Source organism: Nyctereutes procyonoides, unplaced genomic scaffold (genome assembly GCF_905146905.1).
Source record: "Nyctereutes procyonoides isolate TBG_1078 unplaced genomic scaffold, NYPRO_anot_genome, whole genome shotgun sequence".
In the NCBI taxonomy this organism is placed as follows: Eukaryota; Metazoa; Chordata; class Mammalia; order Carnivora; family Canidae; genus Nyctereutes; species Nyctereutes procyonoides.
In genome coordinates this window covers 2,895,897-2,920,119 of record NW_026575040.1, presented here as the reverse complement: position 1 = coordinate 2,920,119, position 24,223 = coordinate 2,895,897, and the positions used below count along the sequence as shown (strand labels likewise).

At 62.2% G+C, this 24,223-nt stretch overlaps 1 protein-coding gene across 1 annotated transcript; it reads right to left on the bottom strand.

Moving 5' to 3' along the window:
• Positions 1-275: 275 nt before the first annotated feature.
• SEMA7A (semaphorin 7A (John Milton Hagen blood group)) lies at positions 276-22,397 on the bottom strand. Its single transcript, XM_055319889.1, is given in 15 exon segments — positions 276-1,854; positions 2,155-2,222; positions 2,408-2,562; positions 2,673-2,800; positions 5,272-5,301; positions 5,304-5,469; positions 5,551-5,659; positions 6,551-6,735; positions 7,352-7,491; positions 8,054-8,164; positions 8,283-8,367; positions 8,559-8,651; positions 8,966-9,007; positions 9,547-9,698; positions 22,205-22,397. Coding segments are annotated over 15 exon segments (1,995 nt in total). The 5' UTR covers positions 22,374-22,397; the 3' UTR covers positions 276-1,492.
• Between the last annotated feature and the right edge of the window lie 1,826 nt (positions 22,398-24,223).

Sequence of the window (24,223 nt, the reverse complement as noted above, 5' to 3'; positions counted from 1 at the left end):
AGCAGGGTGGGATGCGGAAGTTGCCTGGGCTCCAGCCCACAGCTTGGCAGGCAGTGCACTGCTCAGGAGATGGGGGTTCGGATCCCATTCGTGCCTCGGATCCCATCAGCCAGGAGCTCCACGGAGTGCTTCCGGGGCTCCAAGGACAGAGGCAGTTAAGTGTGTGTGATGCCTGCACAGGCAGGAGGTTCTGAGCCATAAACAGGAGCCCCCCCCCAGCCCTCAACCCCTCCCCCCCAACCAGCAGGGCTTTGCAGGCAAGGAGCAGACACGGGTAAATAAATAGCTGGTTTATTAGTAATATGTTACATTATTAAAGTGCATTGAGAAGAGATGCAGGGGCCCAAGCTGGAAGGCCGCCGGCCCCAGGCCCTGCCCTGGGCTGGCCAGACACAGCCAGAGAGGGGCCCGGCTCTCTGCCGAGATCTACGGACAGGGCTGGGGGCAGAGCCGCGCACCTGGAGAGCTTGGCCCAGGCTGTCCCCACCGGAATTCACAGTTTAGCCTAAGTTATAACATGTCCTGAGCTGAAGGTGGGAGACTAGGAGCATGGAAGCGCAGCCCCTGGGGAAGGGGGCTGAGGGGAGGGGAGAGGACCCCCCGCCCCCCAACCCCCAATGCCAAGGGCAGAGTCCTGGAACCCCCCCCCCTGAGGACCCGGCTCCTCCTTCTACATGGACGTGGTGAACCCAGGGCTCAGTTTCTCCTTCATCCTCCCCTGTCTCCCTCACCCTACCCCCTCCCATAGCTGCCCCCACAGCGGGGACTGGGGCCGTGTTCCCCTCAGACTGGGATCCCAGGGCAGAGCCAGCTCATGCCACTCTCCGCGAACCCATGCCTACCCCTAGACTCTCACCCCGTCCCCGGAGCCTCGACTGGGACCCCCCTCCCCAGCCCATTTCTCCCCCAGTCCCTCCCTGCCCCACCCCACCCCCAGCCTGTAGTTTTGGTATTTTCATACAGATGCAGTCAGAATTAGCTATACATGAAATAAGCCTAACATAAAAATAGAGCTTTTTCCGTCCTTCCGTCCGGAAAGCAAACATCCTTCAATAAACATGCAAGGCCGCTGCCTGGTGGGACCCAGGGCTGGTGAGGACGCCTCGGAGGCAGCCCTGGGCTCGCCGCGCCAAGAGCAGGAGCAGGGGCAGCTGGGGTGGAGGGTCCGGAAGGGCTCCGGCCTCGACCCCCAGGTCCAGAGCCAGGGTCCCAGCTTCCCTTCCCGAACCCCGCTCTCCGCCCCGTGGGCTCTTGAGGATGTCACCGCATTTGGCCAAGTTTGGCTCCTCCTCAGGAGCGTTGGAAAAGTGGTCTCCAGAAGCTAAAGTCCGAGGTCACCCATGCCCCAACTTCGCGGCCCCCACGGCCCGTGCCCCATGCGGGCCTGGCAGCCGCCCGCGGCTGGCCATGTCCAGGCCTGGGTCCTCCATCAGGCCGTGCAGCGGCGCACGGAGACTCCCCAGGAACCCGCGCCACGCCCAGCCCCGGGGCCCTAGTGGACCAGCAGGCTGAGAGCCAGCGTGGGCAGGATGCACAGCCAGAGGGAGGCAGCCAGGGCCCGGGCGTGGCCCAGCAGGTGCTCGGCGGTGGCGCCATCCTCGGGCAGCAGCTCCCAGTGCTGAGCCTCGTGGAAGTAGGAGCCCTCCTGGGCCTCGCAGTGGTAGTGGCCGTACTGGCGCGCCGTCAGGTTCTCGATGAACAGGATACAGTTGGGGCTCTGGTGGCCCGGCTCACAGGTCTGCTCCACGTTCTCCTGGTGGCGCCAGGAGTAGGTGGCGTGACGGGACTCCATGGGGCAACTCAGGTAGTAGCGAGAGTTCTGAGCCAGGGAAACCTTCTGCAGTGGGGCCTTGTCTGGAGAGGAATGGGGGAGGCAGCCATGAGGGGGGCTGAGGGCTCCTGAGGCAGGCTGTGCTCTCCCCTGCTGGCCAGGCCTCTGGGCCCAAGGCTTCTAAAGGCACACGGTGCCCACCGTCCTCCCCACTCCCCCCACCCGGCCTCCCTCCCCACAACCGCCCCATATGACACCCCTCCAGCCCCAGTGGGACTGGCCTGCCCCATCTGCTCAGGGCCCCCAGGACCAGGCCATGTCTCTGTGAGATGCGGCTGTACCACCCCAGGGAACTGGGGCCCCAGCAGGGCCAGATCGGGTACCTGGTTTGGGGTTGGGGCATTCTTTGTGTGGCTCGGCTGGATGAATGGACTGCAGCATTGACCTGGAGCTGGAAGGGGCGAGAGGGTAAGCGGACAGGAGCCCACAGGTCTGGCCCCTTCCCTTCCCGCACCCCCCCCCCCGCCACGATCAGCAGCAGTCTGCCCCCAGAGGACCCCCTGCAGCTCACCTCCAGCACCCCCACTCCTGTGTTCACCCCCACCCCCCAGGGCCGAGGGATCTGGGCCAACGTACGCTTGGGAGCTGTAGATGGAGACACAGCGGCCCTGGTCCCAGCCGCAGTAGGGGTCTCGGGCCATGAGGCAGCCGTGGCAGCCCCCGCCGTAGACCTCACACAGGTCCAGGGGCACCTGGCTCACCTCCCACTGGGAGCTCACATACAGCTTCCGCTGGAAGGAGAGGACTGCGGTCAGGCACGGCACCCCCAACACCAGCTTCTAAGTCACCAGGCCAGCCCTGCCTCGGCTGGCCCTGGGGACAGGGATGTGGGGAGGCTCACCCGCTCGGCGTCCAGCGACATGGCCTGGATGGCAGCCGGGTGGTGAAAGGGCTGGATCTCCATGATGTTGAAGACCAGGCTGCGCTCCCGCTCCCCCGACTCCACCACCTTGTGGATGGTGCCCCTGTCTGGAGGCGAGGGGCAGAGGGTCAGCGGGCCAGCGCGGGGGCTCCATCACCTCCCTCCAGATGTGGAGGAAGAGGCTGTGGGGCATGGCTCTGGCCGGGATCCCAAGACGTGGCCCGGGGTGTGCGAGGAGGGCACGACTGGAGAGGGGTGCGGGAGCCTGGGAGAGACCCTGTTGGCCGGAGGCTGGGCCACAGGCGCTGGAGGAGGTCGCAGGGGCAGCTGGGCCCGGGGCACAGAAACGGTCCTCAGGGCCGTGCTCCACGCTCTCAAGAGGCGGCTGCTACCTCCCTGATTTGGGGACGAGGAAATGAGGCTGAGAAAGGCCCAGCCACTTGCTCAAGGTCATGCAGCCGGTGCCTAGAACCCGGAGATGTCAGATCCCCACCCCTCAGCTCCTACGATTCCCCTGCTTCCTGGACTCTTCGGGGGATGTTTGCCTTAAATAAACTTTTCATTTTGGAATATTTTTAGCTTTACAGAAAAGTCGCAAAGACAGTACATAGTTCCCGAACACCCTTCACCCAGTTTCCCCCAACATTACTACCTTATATAACTGTGGCACATTTGTCACAATGGGGCAATTGACACTGGGACGTTACTCTTACCTCAACTATAGACTTTATTTGGGTTTCTTGGGTTTTTCCACTAAAGTCCTTTGTCTGTTCCAGGATCTAATCCAGGACTCCGTGTTGCATTTAATCTTACGGGATTTTTAAAGTTTTATAAAAATGTTTGATTGGAAAAGGACCTTAGATGCCACATAGAGATTCCCAAGGTCAGAACCAGGCTGCCTGCCTCCAAGGCCGTGCTGCCTCCATTCCTACCTGTCGGGGACTAATGGGCATTCTGACCTCCGGGTCTTCCCATTCCCACCTGCCCTGCTGTCCCAGATTCTAGAATAGCTTACCTCCCTCTCCCTCCCTCCCGATTTCCCAGGGCATCACTTGCCCCAAAAAAGCAATCAGATGATCACCCACCTAGGACGCTCCTCTATGTGTCTATGATCCCCCTCTCTGGGCTCCGAGACGTGACCAGATGCTCCTTTGTCCTGACAAGCCCCCCAGCCTGACCCCTGCCTTCACACCCCCACGCTCACACATTGCCCTCCGCCTCCTCCATGGCAGCCCAGTGAGCGCCTCCCACAGCTTCTCCCAGGTGTGAGACCTCCCACTCTCTGCAGTGGGCTCAGAAAGTTCTATTTCGTATCTGGCCCCGATCCTCCCTGTCGCAGGCTCCAGGATGCTAACTCTCCCACGGCCCTCACGGATAAACGAGGACAACTGCCTCATCGTTCAAGTGCGCTTGCCTCCCCGGGGCTGCAGGAGGGGAGCCCACAGCCCCACCCAGCTTTCCTTGTCCTGGCTCCAGCTCCCACTCCTGTCCTGTGTGACCCTCCCTCTCCTGCACCTCAATGCCCTGCTATCTATCCCCCTGGCTGACCACAGCTAGGCCAGCCACTGCTGAGCGGAGCCAGGGCAGGGGACCACGGGTGCAGCCAGGATGAACGGGGCAGTAAAGAAGTGGGGTCTCAGAACCCAGGAGCCAGGCCCCTTGGGGAATTCCTCTTCCCTAGGCTTCTGGGAGTCAACCAACCACTAAGGTCATTCGGGCCCTGAGACAGCCACACGGTGAAGCAATAGCAGGAAGCCCCGTGGCAGGGGAGGTATTGAGGGTGAGCGCCTGAGGCTCTGACTGTGGGGCCCCAGAGGCTCTAGGCTCCCGGGGAGCCACTGCCCCGGGTGGCACCACCACCTAGTCTCAAGGAAGGCCCGTGGCCCCGCCAATACTGATCTCCATGCCTGCTCCCAGGAGTCCCTTTGCCCACAGCCTGGAACCAAGAAGCTGCCAAAAACTCAGCTCAGGCCTGGCTCGTCCCCAGCTGGTGGCTTCCCAGAACACAGGGGTATCTCCCAGGGCATTCCCCCCGGCTTCTGGGCTCAGCAAACCCTGACTGCCACGGGTCCTCCACGAGACTCTGCAAAGGCTCTGCTGTCTGGAAGTCCTCACGTCTCACTATATTCTTGGCATCCCGCATCAAACGTTTCCCCTCGCCTGCACGGTCTCAAAGACAAGGAGAGGCCGATTTCCTCATTCTGCCGGGCAAAGGCCCCCAGGATACCAGTGACCAGGTCCTTCCTCCTGACTTTGCATTTTTCTTCCTACCATCTTCCCTGGGTCAGAGGTCGGGACCAAAGCTACACCCAGCTTTGCTCAGACTTGCTCCATTTCTGCCTCCGAATCCTCACGCCTGCTCTTCTCCCATCCTAGGATAACCGCTCCCCTTCCCTCTACCCCCACCTCCTCCAAGAAGCCCTCCCTGCCTGACTCTTCCACAGCCGCACATACGAACCCCTGGCAGGTCTTGGTCACCAATTCTTCCTTCCAAGTATAAAGATCCAATCAGATGTTAGTCATATTATCATGTGTGTTTTTACAAAGCAGGCCAGAAGGTCGCGGGGTAGCCCCTCACCTGTGGTTAGGTAAAGCACGTGGAAGGTCTCCCGTTGCTGGCCTGCATGCGGTGGACAACCACTTTCTGGTAGTGGTACTTCGAGTGGAACAGGGGCGTCTTCAGAGGCCCCATGGGCTCCACCCTCTGTGCCACCTCGGGGTGACTGTCAGCCACCTGGAAGGTCTCCGTGGGTATGGGCTGCCGGTCCGGGAGGCACTGGGCAAGGAGGACGGGTCCAGGTTAGTGGTGCGGCTGGGAGGTGGGCCAAAGCCTAGGCCATGGTGGGGGTCAGCTTACCTTGCCCGGCCGAGGGTTGGGAAGGCTCATGTGGTAGCCCTTGAGTGAGGATGTTCGGAAGACCCTGTCAATGTCACCGAGGGAGTACACGCAGACGGCCGAGTAGTTCCTGGGGGGGCACAGAAAGCACCTCGGTGGGGGGCCCGGGACCCACCGCCCTCGCTCACCCAGGCCAGCCCAGCACCGGACTGAGGCGCAGCCCAGCACCCTGGCCTGGGAGCCATGTGGGGACAGGCACTACCCTGGGGGTCAGGCCGGGTGCCCAAGAGTTATCAGGCGCCGGGGAAGACAGGAGGGAGGGAGGGACAGCAGGGTGGAAGGCAGGAGGAGGGGGGAAGGCAGGGGAGAGAGGCAAGTTCAACCACATTTCTGTCTGCTGTAATCCCAAACCCCAACCTGCGTTCTTCACAGAACCACTCAGTGCAGAGGGCAGCCCCGGGGCTGGAGAAGTCCCAGTGTGTGTGTTCCAGGGGGTGCTTCTCCCACTTCTCTGGGCACAGCTACAGCATGCTGCTGCCCAAGGAGACCAGACTCTGCTTCCCGCCCTGGCCAGGCTGGATCTGCCCACGCTCAAGCAACAGGACGGGGGCCTGGCCTCCCCACCCTGTCCTCCAGTTCTCCCCACACAAACCAACACTCTCGCCTGCCTTGTTTTCAATCAACAAGAGTGATTAAGAAGTGTGAATGATCAGGTGCAGGCAGCGCTTGAGCAGGTGTGATAGCACCCGGCACCCTAAGAGGCCTCGGCACCCCCTCTGAGCACGCGGTGGAGGGACACACGGGCACCGGCACAGCCGTAAGCATGCCCGTGGCACGTGCACGCATACCCACGTGCCCAGACTCCAGCATGTCAGCATATTCATCTCCCTGAACATGGTCATCCCCCCCCACAGGCCCAGCAACCGTCCCCGTTCGTGCCCAGCAGGGCCTACACATTCAGATCCCCACTGGACACGTAACCAATGCCAGCCCAGCCCCAGCCCCAGTGAAGGTCACTCACCAAGGGTTGGAAAAAACACCATAGACTCTAGTGTCCCTCCACTGGCCGTTAGGGTCAGGGAGCAGAAAGACATCCTGCAGCCTGTTGAAGTTCTTATTAGTGGTGACATCGCTGCACACCAGCATGGCTTTCAGGAAGGTGTTCCACTTGGAGACTGACAGTGAACTCTCGCCACCCTGGTCCCCCTGAAAGGAGGGAAGGAGAGGCCCCTCAGCACCTGCCCCGGCTGCCACACAGCCATGGGACCTGCTGCCAGGAATGCCAACACCCAGGCTCCAGAGGAGGCAGGGAGGCTCTGAAAGGGGCCGGGACCTGCCAGGTGACGAGGCCTAGGTGCCTGTCCTCCCAGGCCAGGTGCTTGGACCCAGCTCCAGCCGCGGGCCTGGCTGATCCAGGGCACAGGGCCAGCAGTAGGGACCTGCAGGCGGAGGGCGCCCGTCCCCAGACAGGAGACCAGCTCAGACACGCATTTGCCCACTCTCACAAATACACGCTCACACACATGGCACAGATGCATCCCGGCACCTTTAGACGGCTGAAACACACGTGTAAACACACTTCCACACTCACGAACACATGCCATAGGAGACACACATCTGCACACTACCATGCATGCACAGGTGCCCAGACCCTCTTGTGCACGCACGTTCACTCCCACAATCCCACACCCAGACTCACGCGCACGTCACACGCTCCTTCCTGCAAACGTGTGCAACAACTGGCCCAGGTGTGTTTTCGCACATTTGCTCACTTCTGCTCAGGTGTGGACATGCACGCTTGCCCACTCAGCCGCCCACTCACCCTGCACAGCTGGGCCACGCGGGACACGTTGAGAGGGGCCTCAGGGTTCTTGTCAGGATTGTCCTCCCGGAAGAAGTAGTAGATCTTGTCATCATAGGCCTGGTCTTGGTGCACGATGGTAGCCTTGATGAACTGGGGGTCTGCCAGAGACACAGGTGAAGGGGTGTGAGGCTGGGAGCCCGCTCAGAGGACCCGCCCCTGTGTGCACGCGCGCGCGCACACACACGCAACCCGAACCTCTACCAACAAACCCGGGGCAAACAGACCTAGAATAAAACCCAGAACATCAGGCCAGATAGCCCAAGGGGCCTGAGCCTCTGCACCCCCACCCCACACCTGTTTTGCCCTCTCCTATAAGGATATGGTCGGCCCAAGAGCGATGACTTCATGCCTGGGGACTGGGGGGAGGTCCCTGGGGGCCCCTATGTCGCTTCTGCCTAATTGGCAGCGCCCTAATGAGGAGGGAGGAGGTGTTGCCCCCACATAAGCTCAGCAGAGGGATGCACTGGCTCAGGGGAGCCTACACTGGGTCTGCGGCTGCCCCCCACCCCCACTCTATTGTCTCCCGTTCCCCTGCCTCTGGCCCCTCAGGCCCCCAGTGTCTTGAGGGCCCAGGGAGCCCCCAGGGAACATGAGGATTCCGCCCACTGCCCTGGGCATGCACACCGCTCCACCCCCTAGCCCAGCTGGAGCCTGACGTACTCTGCATGACGGTATCACTGGTGTACAGCTCAATTTCGCCCTGGATGCGCCGGAACCGGGGGATCTTTCCATTGTATTCCTGCTTCCGGATGGTGGAGTACACTTCATCCCCTGGGCGTGGTGGGAGGGGCACGGGTAAGGGCAGACAGCTCCTGGGGGTCCCTTCTCCGAGCCTGGGCCGCTGGACACGAGCTGACCGCCCTCCCCCAGCCCAGGGCAGCCGCCCTACCGTCAAACAGGACCAGCGAGTTCTCGTCCGGGCTGAAGGGGGCATAGCCTCTCTTCTCACCAAGAGACTCCACGGTGCCATTCACCTGGGGGAGACCAAGGAGGGTCCAGCAGCCACATGATACCATGGCCACTACTCCCAGGAGGCCAGCTTCCCAGCCAGGGTCTACATCCTCCCAGGGACCAAGGTGAGGCCAGCCTCCGAGTCCCTCCAGCTCCTTCCCTATACAGGGGGCAGAAGCCCACCCAGACCGGCCCATAGGGAGGGCTTTCTCACCAGGCTCCAGCAGCTGGGACGCCGGGCATTGGTGCCGCAGATGAGCAGCCTATCGCCCTGCTTCTCCAAGAGCGTGATGTAGTTCTCGCAGTCCTGCCCAGGAGAAGGGGAAGGAGAGGGTTGGCTGGAGGCCCTGGCAGGCCTAGCACTCGGACCCTCCGTCTTGAGGCAGGAGGCATCAGAAGTCTGAATCCCAGAGGCACCCTTCAAAAGGAGAGCCCGGGGGAGGGGGGTGCCACTGACCCCAACCCCCCCAACAACAGAGTAAGGGCAGAGAAGCCTTAGAGAATGACCACGTCTCCCCATCAGAACTGGGACTTCTGGAGCTCCCAAGGCCGGGCCATACCTCCTTCCCCAGACTCAGGACTCCTGTCCCTACACCCCCGCACTACCTCTCCCCCACTCACCCGCTTGTCCAGGCAGGACCCCTTCGTGGAGCCGATGTCCACCTGGGGGAGAGGGGAGAGCATTAATCCACTCTGCCGAGGTGAGATGCCTCTAAGTACCTTCCATGCATCTTGGGGATGAGCTCACTTTATAGATGAGCAGCTAGGGCTCTGAGAGGCTGAGTGATTTACCTGAGATCACACAGGCTGGCCTGCTACCCAGAGCCAAAGCCCAGAGCCAGCCCAGAAATCTTGGAAGACGGGGGCCATGGGGTTCTGGAGCCCAGCTTCCTATCCTGCCCACCCTCCTCCCGCAGCAGCACAGCCCACTTGGCCCAGGGGGCTAGCTCTAGGCCTTTCTCAACGTTCCCCCAACACCCGTGCCAATCTGGACTACCATCAGGGAGCCTCTCCCAGGGACCATATGTGGGATATAATAGGAGGTGGGCCAGTTTACAAAGGGATGCTGGCTCCCAGAGATTCCATGAGGCCCCCCTACCAAGGCCAGAGGGGAGACAAGGAGCGAGACTGGGGGGGGGGGAGGGGCCCAGCTCGGTTCCTGGGGCCAGCAGGGGGATCCAGGCAGAGGGGTCCGGGCTCACCGTGTGCATGGAGGCATTCTTGCCCTCGGGAAAGTTGAAGAGATAGACCTTGCCACGTCCACCCACCCACACGGAGGAGCTGCCGGGCTCATGGAAAAGCACCGTGTGAGGCTCCGCCAGGCCGAAGTCAACCCAGTCCTGTCCTGCGCGGCCTGAGGAGGAGGCAATTGGCAGAGACATTGAGGTGAGGCCCTGGGCAGCAAGAACCTGCCTCCACTCCCCTGGCACACCAGCACCTGCCTGGCAACTAGCATTTGCATCTGGACTGAGGCAGTACCAAGACGCAGAGCCGTGAGTGGGAGAAGCGAAGGGCCCCTGCTGGGGTCCAGCCACCAGCTGTCCTCACCCCAAAGCCATGATCCCTACCCTACAATATGTGTAGCCTCAGGGTGAGGGCAGGATTTAGGGATCCCTGGGGAAAACAGATCTCCCACCATCCCTGCCCAACACACACACACATATACACGCGCACGCGTGCACAGGCGCACACACTTCAGTCTGCTATTCCCAAGAAGCTAAGGCTTCAGGACTCTACTGGGGCTTCCCGGCTTTGCTCTGTGAGGGTCACCCCTGCCAGGACAGAGGCAGCAGCCACGGCTGCCCTGTTGCAGGGAGTGGGGCCTCTAAGCAGCCCACTCAGAGTCCGGGTTCCCAGGGCTCACTTTGGTCAGAGCCCAACCCTTCCTTTGGGAAGCCCTCTCCAACCCCTCCTGACCCACCCAGGCCAGCTTTCATGGGAGCCAGAAAAGGAATCTGAATATTCACTCCTCCCCATTTTTACAGATAGGAAAATGGAAGTCTAGAAGGAGGCAGCCCAAGGTCACAGGGTTGGGAGCAGGCGCTGAACGACCACACACACCACAGCCTGGCCTGTTCCGGGCTGCGTCCTGGGGGTGCTGGCTCGCCCTGGCCGGGGAGGACCGGCCTGACCTCCCCAGCAGCTCTGCGACCGGGAGCCCGTCGCAGGGCACAGCCGAGGCCTCGAAGCAGAAGGGCTGACCAGGACAATTTTGCCCAAAAAAGAAACTGTCTGTAGCCACTACCTCCAGGGACAGGATGTCTCATCTCTGGTGACATTGCTGAGGTCGGCCTGGTTGTAGGACTAAATTAGAGATGGGACGGCCTGCGGCTCGGCCCCCTGCAAGCAGCCCCAGCTAGCATCTTCCTGCCCCTGACCAGCTTGGGCTCACCCCAGAAGTCAGCGACCACTGTTTATTCAGCTGCAGCAAATTCAGCCAGTTTCCCACCGGCACTGGAGCAGGACACAGCCTGGCCCACTCGGAAGAGGGCCGCCGTTCCCTGAGCCTGCCCTGGGTCCTGCCGGCGCTACAGTCAACGGGGCGACCCTCTCCCCTTAGGCTACCCCCCCCCCCCGCACGGTCAGGTCAGTCCTGGACGTGGGATATTTTCAGTCTTCACCTTGGCTGTGGCCTGGCGCAGGGCCTCTGGGGGACACGCCAGCCCAAGGTCACACGAGAAGGAGGACGGACTGGCTCCTAGAATCGGTTCTCAGAGATGCCGCACCACGGGCCGCAGAGCTCACTGCCCGGGCTTCCCCTGGCTCTCCCGGAGCGCTCCACGCACAGCCTGAGCAGCCGGGCTGCACCCTGGCTCACCCTCTCAGCCCCAGCTGTGCAGAGCGATGCTGAGAGCCCAGCTCGGCACTGGGTTGGGGTGCGGGGTGCTGGCCGAGGCTTGGGCACTGCGTGGCTGGCAGGGCTCAGCCCCCAGGCTCCCCCCACCTCTCCAGAGTGCTAGGGTCAGCTGCCCGGCTCCCCTTTCGTTGGCAGCCAGCCAGGGATCCAGACAGTCTGTGGCTGCCCCTTTTCCACCCCCAGCCGGCCACGGCCAGGAAAAGCTGCCTGTCTGCATCTGCATCTGGAGATGGGCTGGAGCCTGAGAGCTGAAGCCCCCCGAAGCCTACCCCTCAAGCCACACTGGCCTGAGAGGAGAGAAGTGCAAGGCCAACCACAGGTCGGGAGTGGTGGGGGCGGCGGGGGGGGGGCACCAGAGTGGGTCCCGGAGACAGCTCTAGTCTAGGGGTTGCAGTCCTGCCCCGGGGAGTCAGGCCTGATGGGAGATGCATGGCCTGGCCCCGGAGAGCCAGGTGTGAGGGGGAGACCTGGCCCTCCGCTGAAACCCAAGTGACACAGCCACAGCAAAGCGAGCCTCCCCGAATCTCATGCAGACCTGTCCCCGGTGCAGAACTCAGGGCCGCTCACAAGGTCTTTCTGAGGACACAGAGGGAGGGAGGGTGAGGGCGGCCTGCTGTGGGGTGCGGCACAGGGGCTACGACACTGGGCGCAGGACGGCCCTGCGAGCCCGAGTCCCACTCCCTCTGAACCCCGGCTGCAGCAGCCAGGGCTGCGTGACGCAGAGATTGTTCGTCCCATTCTGCAGAAGAACACACGGGGGCCAGGGAGCACTGCCGCCCTTGGCCCCCAGACTCCCGCCCCCCCACTTCGCGCCTGGTGCAGTGTGTGGGTAGGACGGCACCCGCTCAGCCCCAGGACGCAGCCTTGGCCCATTCTCCACCCAGCCCCGGCCTGGCTCCCGAACTGCCCAAGGCCCTCAAAGGGCCTGATTGTGCCGGGGAAGTGTCTGAGCAGCAGCGGCTCGATGAATACATGAAAGAAAGCTTTGTTCAGGTTGTAGGAGCTGGGTGGGGGCTCAGGGGCAGGAGGGCTGCCTGGAAGTGAAGGCAGCACCAAGCCTTCACAGCCAGCACCCGCGGCCCCATGGCACCATCACAGAGAGCTGGGTCAGGGAGGGGGCGGCCTTCAAGGCTCTGCCCAATGAGGGGCAACGCCAGGCAGAGCGAGGCCAGAGCTTGCCCCTAAAAACAGCCAGCGGGCTGACCAAGTGTCACATCCTTACGTGCATCTTTTTGCTTCCCAGTGAATCCGAAGGGCTGGGGGGAGGTGAATCAAAGCTAGATGGGTCAGGAACAGGCAGGAGGAAAATCCCAGACAGGGGAAAGAGCCGAACGAAGGTGGGAAGGCTGACTGGACGGTGGGTCCCCAGACCCAGGGGCCCCGAGCGCGAGGGGGTGGGGAGGTACAGCAGCACAAGGAGCCTGCCCATCGGCCTGCAGCACTGCCCTCACCTCCCTCCTCCGGGCAGGGCTAGGATCCAGAAAGCCTCCCCTTGCTCCTCTGGCATCCCCCCACCTCCCTGCTCTCCTGCCTGACCAGCTCCCTCTGCTTCCCATCCTGGATATCTAAAAGGAGCACCGTCTGGCACTGTGTCTCCCCCCTCGCTCCCCGGCCTGACGCATTAGTGGCTGACTAAGTGGTAGCTAAAAGCTCCCAGAATAACCAGGGGTTCGGGCCAGGGAGGGGGCTAGGTGCACCTGGGGGGGCATGGCCCCAAAGGTGGGCCAGGCACAGGACCCCTGCCCCCACCCCCATGTGATTCTGAGCCAATCCTTGCTCCTTCTGGACCGAGAAAGAGCACACTCAGGCTGCCCTGTACCCACACCAGACTCCATGGCCCCGAGTCCCCACCCTCCTCGCAGTGGCAGGAGCTGCAAGACCCAGCCTCAGCCAGAGAGGAGGGTCAGGAAGGTGGCCGAGCGTGGGAGGCAAGGTGCCACCGGAAAGAATCAGACCTGATCACTCTCATGGCCCACCCTCCCACCACCATCCCAGTGGCCTAATGGCTGGAACAAGTCCGGACTTCCATGGGGTAGGTTTTCTGAAAGCAGGCTGCCATGGGGGGATACTGTTCCTCCTCTCCTTCACTCCGGGTGCTGTCTCTACCTGGTCCCCACTATGCCCACATCCTCACTGCTTACGAAAGAGAGAGGCAGCTCAAGAGGAGGATGGGAGTGGGGGCTGGGACGTAGGGGATGTTGTTGTCCATGAGGGAGCAACAAGGCACAGGCCCCATAGCCTGGCCTGGGCAGGGACGGCCTTCTAACCTGACCCACTGACCCGAAGGGCCTCGAATGCCAACATCAAGGAACCCTTTGAAAGTGGGCATTGAGGCAGGCGCTGAGAATGGCAGGAATGTGGACACCAGCAGGGAATGCCTGAGTCGGGCAGCTGGGGAGGCCCGGGCACAGGGCAGGAGCCAGGCCAACCTCGGACTGGGGACCCAGCCACGTCCTCCCACGGGGCACCCCACCCCGCATTCCTACCATGCACACCTAGCTGAGAATGAGGAGGGAGGGCCCGCGTGTGGCCCGGGAATTAGTATGCAGCCTCTCCAGCCTTTGCCACCCACACCCCACAGGTCACGGTGGAAGGGAGAGGATCTGAACAATCACTGAGCTAAGGAGGCAGAGAGGCCAGATGAGCTTGCCACTGGCCCAAGGCACATGGCAAGGAAGGCAGAGGTAGGGGCGGGCCACAGCTCCAGCCCTGCAGGACCACATCCCCACTGCCTAGAGAGCCTCTTGATTTACAAAATGCTGTGTATTGCTTCTCTCTGCTTCCCCGGGTCACCTCCTGCTCCCCATTCTCCCCTCCCTTGCCCACTGGGTGAAAACCTGCTGGGACGCCGGGCATATCCTCCCCTCCACCGAGGTCAGCTATGGGTGGGAGCGGGGCATGCCTCACAGGTGGGCTCAGCCCTGGCTCCTAGAGGCCTGTGCTCCCTTTGGCAGCCAGGTGGCTGCTTGGCTGTGACCAGGGCCTTCCTGGGTGGCTTCCTTCTCTGTGGGCTGAAGGAGCTGATACCTGCTAAGGTCTAGGTTTTCTGATCCAACCGTGGTTCTCAGGACAAATCACAAAACAATCAGCTTTGAGTTCAGGGGTCGTTTTGGGGAAGTGTGGGAGTGTAAGTCCCAGAAAAGCCAGAGACGGCTTTTTGAATGGAGGTAGGAGCAGCAGAAGAAGCCAACATCCCCTTCTGCCTCCATCAAGTAGCCTGCCAAATACCTTGGTCACCGAGCAAAGAAGGCAGGACAAGGGTCTATACTTCCATTTTCCAGACAGGAAAACTCGGGCCCCTCCAGGTGGGCAAGGGCTGTGCACTCTCTGCACCGTGCCACTGCACTCAGGGGACCAGAAGCCCAGCTGGTGGGAAGCCCTGCTGGGGTGAAGGCTTCCGGGAACCGGGCAGTGTGGACAGCAAGCTGGGGGGGGCCCTGGGCTGAGCCAGACTTGGGAGACTCAGGGAAGGAAGGCTGAGCCCATGGCCCACGTGGAGCAGCGAGGAGCCTCAAAGGCCAGGGGAAGGCAGGAAACCCGGATGGGCCGCATGCCCTGTCCACCTTCTGCCTCTTCTTCAGCCTGGCAGGTTCCAAAAGCCCCAGAGAAAGTCCAAGGTCAACGGGTGGCTCCTTCAAAGGAGAGGATGGGCAGAGAGGCAGGGCCTGCCCTTGGGCCCAGAGCCAGGGGCCGATAAGGGAGCAGGGCAGAGGTGGGGGAGAGGGCAGAGGATGGCTGACCCACCCCGGTACAGGGACGCAGGCGAGACGGGGAGACCTGAGAGAGGCTCCCCAGCTCAGCCTCAGCCTGGGCCGGGGGAGAGGGGGCAAGGGGAAAGAGCGAGGGCAGCCTGCCAGCACGGCGTGGAGGGAGCGCGGGCAGGGGCCGGGCTGGATCTCGCCAGAAATCAGAGACGCCAAAGGAGGAGAGCGGCGACAATGACACCCCTGCCACCTAACCCTGCACTGCACTTCCGACGTGCCAGGCACTAGTCTAAGCGATTTTTAGATACATTAACTCATTGAATCACTGCTGAACTCTTCGAAGGGGGGTTCTTTTATCACCACGTCTCACAGCGAGGGCAGCGAGACACAGAGAACTGGAGCCACTTGCCCAGGGGCGCACAGCTATTAGGTGGGGGAGTGGAGGCCAACGCTCAGGCAGACGGACTCTGGAATCTGTGCTTCTAGCACTGCGCTCCATAGCAGGGCCCTCGGAAGCTTCCAGGCCAGTGCCTCCCACACAAAAGAGAAGACTGGGGCCCAGAGAGGGTGGAGCTTGGTCAGAGGCCTCTGGGGCCATGAGGGTCTGACCTCTATCCACGATGCCTTAAAGAGACCCTGTGTAAGGGAGCACAGGCGCGCGGGCCTGAGGCAAGGGGGTGAGGGGTGGCAGGGATCTGAGCGCCGACGGCATGACTGACTGGGGAGGTGAATATCTTGAGATCTCGGTACAAAACAGCAAGGCTGGGGTAGAGCACAGGGCAGGGCAAGATATGCTCGTGAGCCCTCCCTTACTATCTGCCCAGCCAGCTTCCTCCCCAGCCGGCACCGGCGAAAACACTCGGCTCCAGCCCCGACTCAGCTCCAGAACCCGCCATGGCTCCCAGCGCCTCTCCCTGCAGGGCCCTCCCCCTCTACCTGGCAGCCAAGGCCCACCTCTGCTCATCTCTGCCACGGCTCTTTCCCTCCTCCCCTCTTTTGCTCATGCTCTCCTTTCCCACCGTTCCCCTCTCCCCTTCCGTCTGTGCACATGGTCCTACCTGTCCTTGAACACCTGGCCTCAGCCGCCTGGCTTCGGGAGGTATTCCCGGCTGCTCCAGCCCTCACTGCTCCATCCTCCTTCTGACCTTGCGCAATACACCATCTGGCACACACCATCCGCCCTCAGATCACACTGTCTGGTGGGATTTTGCCTGGACCGTTGGGTCCTGAAGGTGAAGGCCAGGCCTCCTCTCATTCCGTGGGCCCTGGGCCAAGCCAAGGCCAGGGCTGGGCAAGTAAGGACAGCTCAGATAGCAGGGAGGGGTGGACAGGAGTAGTCGCCAAACTGCTACATCAGCGGAGCAGTCGTCTTGGAACGGGTTCCTGGGCCACCGACAGGGCACTGAGTTATCAGGGTAACATTCCTTCCTCACTAGGCCAGGCCAAAGCCCTGGGCCCAGGAGGTAAACAGCATGAGTGGGTCTCTATGCCACACTCTGCCCTTCGCTCTCACCTGGCCCCTGCTCCCCGCCCAGTAAGTCTCCCCCCGCTGGGCCACCTCACACTGAAATGTCCTGCTCTCACCTCCTGTCGCGGTCCTCGGCTCTACCCCTAGTTTCCAGATCTCCCGGGTGCCCTCCCTGGCCCGCAGCAGGCTGACCTCTCCAAGCAGCTCTGTGCTCCCTGAGGGCCAGCCCGGGCCTTCTCCCCGGGCAGGTGCCACCGCCCTCCGCAGTGAGAGCTGCCCCGAGGCGTTAGCGCAGAGCCCGAGCCCCTGACTGGAAGCAAGGGGTGCAGGAGGCAGGGTAGGATCAGCCTAATCCCAGGGGGCCGTGACGGTTAAACCCAGATTAGCCCAAGCCGTGACACAGATCAACCTGCCCTCAAGACCTGATGCCCAGCTGCCCAGAGGAAAAGACCAGAAGAGCCACATGGACCCGGCCCAATCTAAGGCCCCGAGGGAGCCTGGTCACGGCCGGTGGGCTTCTGGAAGCAGACAGCACTGGGGCAGGAAGAGCCTGGGCTCAGTCGAACTGGCCAAGGAGGAAGGGCTCAGTGAGCCTCAGGCCGGGGAGGGAGCGGGTAGGCAGACGGGCAGGTAGACAGAGGCCAGTGGCCGGGCCCACAGCAGGCTTGGGGAGAAGACCCAGCCCTGGCCCTCACTCTGCCTGTGTCCTTGGGTGACCTTGGCCGGCCTCTATCATCTCTGTCCTCAGTTTCCCCATCTACGGAATGTGTGGTTGGCCCAGCTGATCTCTGACGTTTGTCCTCTGATGTCCTAGGCCCTCTCCATCAGGCCGTGAGGTGGAGTCATCCAAGGCTTTTTGGAGGAAGTGAGATAGAAATGGCAGAAAGGAGAAGGGTGATGAGGGTGCAGGGAGGGATGACGAGCAGGGCAACAGCACCGAGGCAGGAACACATGGGTGCTGGGGAGTGGGAGGAAAGATGTGTGGGAGAGAAGGTGGGTGCGGAGCCCAGCCACAGGCAGCCCTGGGGAGAGTGGTGGCTCTGTCACTGCACAGTACCATGGAGGGACGGAAGGGCCGCAGGGGACACAACTCCCTGGGAAAGGGGGACGCGTGCTCTCCGACTGCGAGGTCAATAAGGGACCACCGTCCTCCAGGCTCTAGGAGGACCCCTCCCCAACCCTGGAAGGAAGGAGACCTCTGGGGGCAGACAAGCCTGGCCAAAAAAGGAAACTATGAGAAGGGGAAGCTTTCCGTCCCCAAAGCTACCAACCAGAGCAGAGGAAGTATGGTCAGGCCCTTGTGACATAGCCAGACGCCGTGTGGTAGCTGAAATAAGGGACACAGGGCTGGGGGTGGAGGACAGGACGTCAGCTGGGGCCTCAGCTGTCAACAACAGGGCCACCCACTCCCAATACAGCCCCCCTGCAGGCTGCTGGACCCCTTTCCCTGGTCCGAGCCTCAGCTTACCACCTACACGTCAGGGGCCCTGGCCTGGCCCTTCATAAAGAAGGGTGCCCAGGTTTCCCTGTTTCTCCTGAGTGCCCAGAATCCCCCAGACCCCCCAGCCCAAGGAGTGATCTACCCTCCGCTAAGGAGGTAACGGTGCCTGGAAGGGGAAGCTGGCCACAGGAAGGGATCTGCCCCTCCCCGACCAACAGTGCCCGGATGGTGCAGGGGGAGTCCTCCCACCACGGCAACTCTCAGCCCAGATACAGGAGAACCACAGTCAGGAGTAAGGCAGAAAGCTCCTGGCTCCCCATACGGGAGCTAGGACACGCAGGAGGCCTCCCCTGCCAGCCACGGTCCTTCCTCCCACTGGCTGTATAAGATTAAGTGGCCCAACTCATATGTCCCCTCCTGTAAGAAACCTTCCTGGAGTCCCCAACCCTGGCTAACTCAATGTCTCCCTCCTGGGGGCACCCACTCAGCTCTTCTCCTCTCCCTGGTCCTAGTTGTAAGTTTTTGGGTCTAAAATCCTATCACACTAGGTACTTCCTCCTGTCGCTCCCCTCCTCAGCTGGCTTCTACTACTCGTGTCATCCCAACTTACCATCTCCTCCAGGAAGCCCTCCCTGATTGGGCGGACTGGGTTAGGTGCCTCCTCAACCCCCAGAGCTGCCTCTGTTACAGGCCTTGCCTTTTATTGTACCTGAAGGTTGACCTGCCTGTCCGTCTCCCCACCTGCACTGAGAAGTCTATATAAACTGGTCGACTTTCTCATCCCTGGGTCCCCAAACCCTGCCCTGAGACTAATACAAGGTTGACCCCAGCAAATGTCAAATGTCAAACATGCTAAATCACTATGCCCACCTTTAAGACTACTAACTAGTGAACCACTTCCTGCAGCTGATTCTCGGCCGTCCGCTCCTGAGAGAGAAAGATAGGAGAGAACACAAACCCAAGGATTTCCCCTGACTTCCCAGGTTTCAATTTCTCCTTAATGCTAAGGTTTGAACCGGCTACCGCAGCCTCTGCCCGTCCCAGAGAGGCAGGAGTCCCAGGAAATCCGTGCTCTGTTAAGTATAAGCTCCTCCCTCCACCCACTTTGGACATCTGAGGACACTGAGCCTCAGAAAAAGGCAAGTACCTGCCCAGAGTCACACAGCAAATCAGGTCAGAGCGAGGACCCGAGCCAGTTCCTGACCTCTGCTCTCTTTTCCCCACACTGTGGATGCCTCAGGCCCATGCCTGCATCTGCCCACCCCAGCCTGCTCTCAGAATCTTCACTAGTAAGGAACAAGGGGCCACGGGGCTTGGCCAGATGATGTCACCCGAGTGACATCATCACTCAGAAAACCCAGTCTCTCCTCCTGGGAATTGCCCCCCCTTCCCTGGTTCTGCAGGAGGAGTTCATCTGGAAGGTGATGAGCACATCTAAGTCCCCAAGGGGGCAAGGATTTCCACTGGAAATGCTGATGCTTGGGGAGCCCCAGCTGTGACCTCATCCCCTGGAGAAGGTGACAGCAACCCCCTGCCCTGGGGAGTCACCCCATAATGGCTCCCCCAGCAGCCACCAAGTCAACAATAACATCCTGTTGTTTAATTGGACAAGAGATAGTGCAGAACCGGCTGGGCAGGTGGAGACTGGAGACTCAGCTGTGTTTCTCATTGTAGACACGCTGGCTCACCTCTGATTTGGGGGGTCAGGACCTGCCTGGGTTTCCCCAGCTCCTCCCAGCAAGGATGGAATGAGAGAGGAGTACACAGCTTACACAAGCATGCCAACCTCTTGCCCCCACTTGCAACCCACTCCCCTCCAGTCCCTGCTGGCAGGGAGGTCAGCCCCTTACTTTGCCTCCATGACTGGCCCATGTGTCACAGTGACACCCTCAGAGGACAACCTCCAGAGCCCTTCCTGATCTGACTAACTCTGAGGGTCAGAGACAGATGCAGAGTTCAAGGGCACCCAGCAGGTCGGTGCTGACACACCCATCTCTCTCTGGGCCAGGCCGTCATCAGGCTGGAGAGGCTTCAAGCTCCCTAACAAGTGCAGGCTGGGAATCTCCCAGAACGCCCTGATCAAATCTTTCCCTGAGGCTTAGGAGTATAAGCGACACAAAATAAACGGCAGAGATGAACCCTGCAGACCTATACCAGTCCCCACACCCATCCTGGCTCAAAACTAAAAGCCCAGTCTATGCCTCATAGAAAAGTGTCTCCAGAAACACCATTATCTTTGGTCTAGTCGTTGGTGGAGGCCCACCCGCTGGAAGTCAGGGGCCTGGGTCTACAGCAAGGCTGGCGGGTCCTCTTCTCAGCCTACTCCGCATCTCGCCCTGCCCAAGCCCATTCCTGTCCGACTGCCATGTGTCACCCCACAGGAAATCGGAGGCAGCTGTCAGCCAGGCATACCATCACCAGCTGTGGGCCCGGGGGAGAGGCTGATGGCAGGGTCTGTCTGGCTGGCGGGGCGCCTGGCACCAGAGACTGCCTTCAGACGAGATAGGTGAGGGGGCGGCAGGCCCCGGTAGGGATCGATAGTGCATTACCAAGCCCAGGGCATGGCCAGTGCGGGCCCGTGTGGTACAGTTGTGAACCATGCGCAGTGGAAAGAGAGTGGAGCTGGGTTGGGAGCCTTGAAAGTGGGCAAGAGGGCTGAGAGCATCTTTAAATAGCCCCAGGGTGGGGACTAAGTGGCTGAGCTGTGGAGGTTCACATTATGTGCTAAGAAGTGGCTGTGCATTAAGTATGGGGGGAGGGGTCTTAGGAAGCCTTGGGGGTAGGGGCAAGCAGAGCCAAGTGCAAGGGATTTGGTGCAAGGGGAGATTCCAGAACACTCGTATGAGTCCCCTTCAGGGAGCCCAAATGCAGGGCTGCTCAGGACAGCCAAGGAGACTGAGGTGAGGCAAAGACGCTGGAAATGCAGAGAAAGCCTGGGCTGGAGTGAGGGGTGTGCAAGTGTCCACCCCGAACAGACGACCAGAGGTCCAGCTTTCTGCTCTACTCCCACCGGGAACACTTCTGGCCCGGTGGCAGAGCTCGCCCCCAGGGAGCCCCCTTCAGGGCCCAAACGCTGCCTAGCTTCTCCTCCCCTCCCTAACTCATAACTGGCGCTGGTGCTGCGCCAGATCGAGCCCCCAGTCGGCACCGGGGGCTCCTGTGCTGCGGAGTGACCTTGGGCAAGTCACATTCATTCCCTCCGTCGCAGCTGCAGATCAGGCCGCTCGTTTTGTGTGTGGGATTTTTTTTTTCCCCCTCTCTCAGCTAAGAATACCTGCCCCAGATAATGCTCAGGCTCTCGCCAATTCCTGCAAACCGCCTCAGGCATCAAAGGCTCCCGGCTGGGCCAGACCAGACCAGTCCCCCAGCCCCCACGGCGAGCCGGCCACCGCCACAGGGGGGCCGCAGTGCCGCCAAATTCGGGGGACAGAGCCCTGCGGGTCTAGGGGCGGGGAAGCATTTGTGTGCGATGCAGGGGAGGGGAGCTCAGTCCCTCGCGGCAGGAAGCCCCCAACCCCGCCGGGCCTGCTTCCTGACCCATCACACAGGGGTCGAAAGTGAGGCGCCCCCGGGGGAGGTATGGCCCCCCGGGTTCGCGTGCGCACCGCGGCCTAAGAGCGGCACCCCCGCCCCGGATCCGCCGCGCGAGGGTCCCGACGACCGCGCCCCACCCCACAGGCACTGCCCCCCGCGCGGCCGCCAATTCCTGGTGACAACTGCCACGTGCGGGCGAGGGGGGAGCGGCTGGTCCCGGCACTGCGGAGGCAGCGCCCGGTGCCCCGAGCCCCCGCGCCGCGCCGCGCCCCGGCTCGCCGCCGGGTGCCCAGCCCTCTGCCCGGCCTGCGCTCCTGCGCTCCTGCGCTCCTGCGCTCCCGCGCTGCTGCGCTCCGGGCCGGGGCCGGGGCCGGGGCCCGGGCCGGGCCCGGGGCGGGGGCAGGCGGCGGGGTCTTTGTTCCCGCAGCCCGAGCGCGGCGGCGGCGGCGGCGGCGGCGAGAGTCCGCGCCCCCCTTGCCGGCCCAGCCTGCGCCCCGTGCGACAGCGGCGCCCGCAGCTCACGGAGCGGACCCCCGGCTGGGGGGGCCCGGCCGAAGAGAGGGTCCGTGCAGAGGTCCGGCGCTGCAGAACCGGGGACGCCCCCCGGTCGGGAGGGGGCCCTGCCCGCGCCCCGGCGCTGCGGCTCCCGGCCCGGGAGGACTTGGAGCGACTTAGCCGGGCCCGGCTCCCCGCGCCGCGCAGCCCGCCCCGCCTGCCAGCGCGCACCCCGCGCCCCCCGGCCCCACGCGCTCCCGCGGGGACGGCCCGGGACCCGCAGCGCCGCGCGCGCACTGCCCGGGGGCCGCCCTCCCCGCGCCCCGCGCCCCGCGCCCCGCCGGCCGCGCGGCGCCCCCACCTTTCCAGACCGCGGAGACGCGGGGTCCGTTCCTCGAGTGGCCTCGGGCGGCGGCGGCCGCGCACAGCAGCAGCAGCAGCCGCAGCGGGGGCCGGGGCCGAGCCGGCGGGCCGGGAGCGCGGGCGCGCGGGGCGCCGAGGGAGGCGCATCCGGGCGGAGGCGGTGTCATCCCGCAGCCCCGAGCGACGGCGGCGAGCAGCCGGGACTGAGCCAGCGCCCGACCGCAGCCGAGCTCCGCGCGCGAGGGGCGGAGCCGAGCCCTGACCCCACCCTCTCCCCGCCCCCCCTCCCCCCCGCCCCGCAGCCTTCCTCGCCTCTGCTGCCCGACGGGGGCGCAGCGCCCGCAGCCGGGGAACCTCGGCCTTCCCTTCCCCGGCAACTTCTCGGGGAGAGAACCCGGGCCTCCGGGGACAAGACTCACTTGGGGGCTTCTGTGATCGGTGCGGGCCCCGTGCGTCCCTCTCTGGGCCCCAGATCCACCCCCCGCACCCCACGAAAGGGCGGGCCTACAAGTCGGGGAGGACCTCTCCCAGGGCACCCTGCAGGGAACCTCACTAATGGCCGGCTCGGTGGTTTGGACTCTGAAAGCTGTGGTTCTCCGAGGACAGCCTGGCTTAAGTGGACGCGGTTCCCGCAGAGCCTAACAGGGACGAGCAAGACACTTTCCCCTGGAGCGGGGGAAGAGGGTAGATGATCTGTGGGGAGCACTCAGCACCCCATCATCGCTCTGCTGTGAGAACACAGAATTTTCATCTTGGCCTGACTCCCTCCCCTCTCCCTTCCCCTCCCTTCCCCAACCAGCAGCCTTCTGGGCTGCCTCCCCCCAGCCAGCTGGTGTATGCTCAGAAAATCCAAACTCATTTCCATGTGAGTGGAGGGGGATGTAATTAAGAAGGCCCCTTTCCCAAGTAGAAAGAGAAAGGAGCATCCTGCATTCCCAAGTCTTGCTGTCCTGGAGGCAGGGTCAGACCAGCCTTGGGGAGTCTCGGCTCCCAAGACATCTAAGGGTTCAGCCATGCAGACAACCTGATGACCCAGCAGTGATGTGGGCAGGATCCAGACCCAGTCCCTCTGCCAGTTCTGTAAATAGTCCCCGCAGCTCTGCCATTAGCTGATCTCTCAGAGCCACATGCCTGCCCTTTGCAGAGGGGTCTCCTCTCCGGGCCCAGGCTCTCCACCTTTGTGCCTGAGGGAACCATGGATAGGAATTCCACTTATCCAGTGCTTACTGGAGATCTGAACTGGTATCTGTCTCCCGAGTGAGCTGCACCAAGAGGAAAACAGGGTGAGGAGGAGGTAGCAGAGGTGCCCCTAGGCCTCCAGGACCCACACAACTAGCTGGACTTGATTCACACACTGAACATACCAGCATAGAGAGGGGGCCGCCCGGCCCCGGCCCCGGCCCACAGCCAGCAAAGTTTCGTCACCAGGAAGTCTTTTGCTCGACCATTCCTTATTTTGTTACCAGCTATCCCTTTCCTTCTTCCCTATGAGCTCCAAGATACCCCAACAGGCTAAAAGGTGAAATCAAGATGCCTCCAGAGACAGGGCTAGGTTCCTGGCCTCCTGGGTGGGGCCAACAGCTTCCAAATGCCCAGAGGTATGGTCCCCCAAAAAGGGGAGGCTGTGGACAGTTCAACCCCAGGTGTGCAGCCGAGCCTGTGGCCCTGAAGCCAGCAGCGTGTCCTGGCCCAGGCTGGTCTCCAAGACACATTCTCCCTCCAGTCCAGGACCTCATCTGCTGAGCTGTATGGCCTCCATTGTCTGTCCTCTCTGCAAAGCAAAGGAAAATTAAGAAATCATCTCGCTCCTGCCTTTAAGAACTGAGAATTCAGAATTGATAACACTGCCCTTGTGCCACCGGGCAACTCACAACCCACAACTCACTTCCACCTCTGTTATCCCCAGCAGTTCTAGGTCGTCTCCCTCACTGAGGGAGAGGGGATAAGCTCCTATTAGAGGCCACCAGGCACATGGACGGGAAGGGAGTTGCCCAAGGCTGGCCGGCTTTTTGGACTG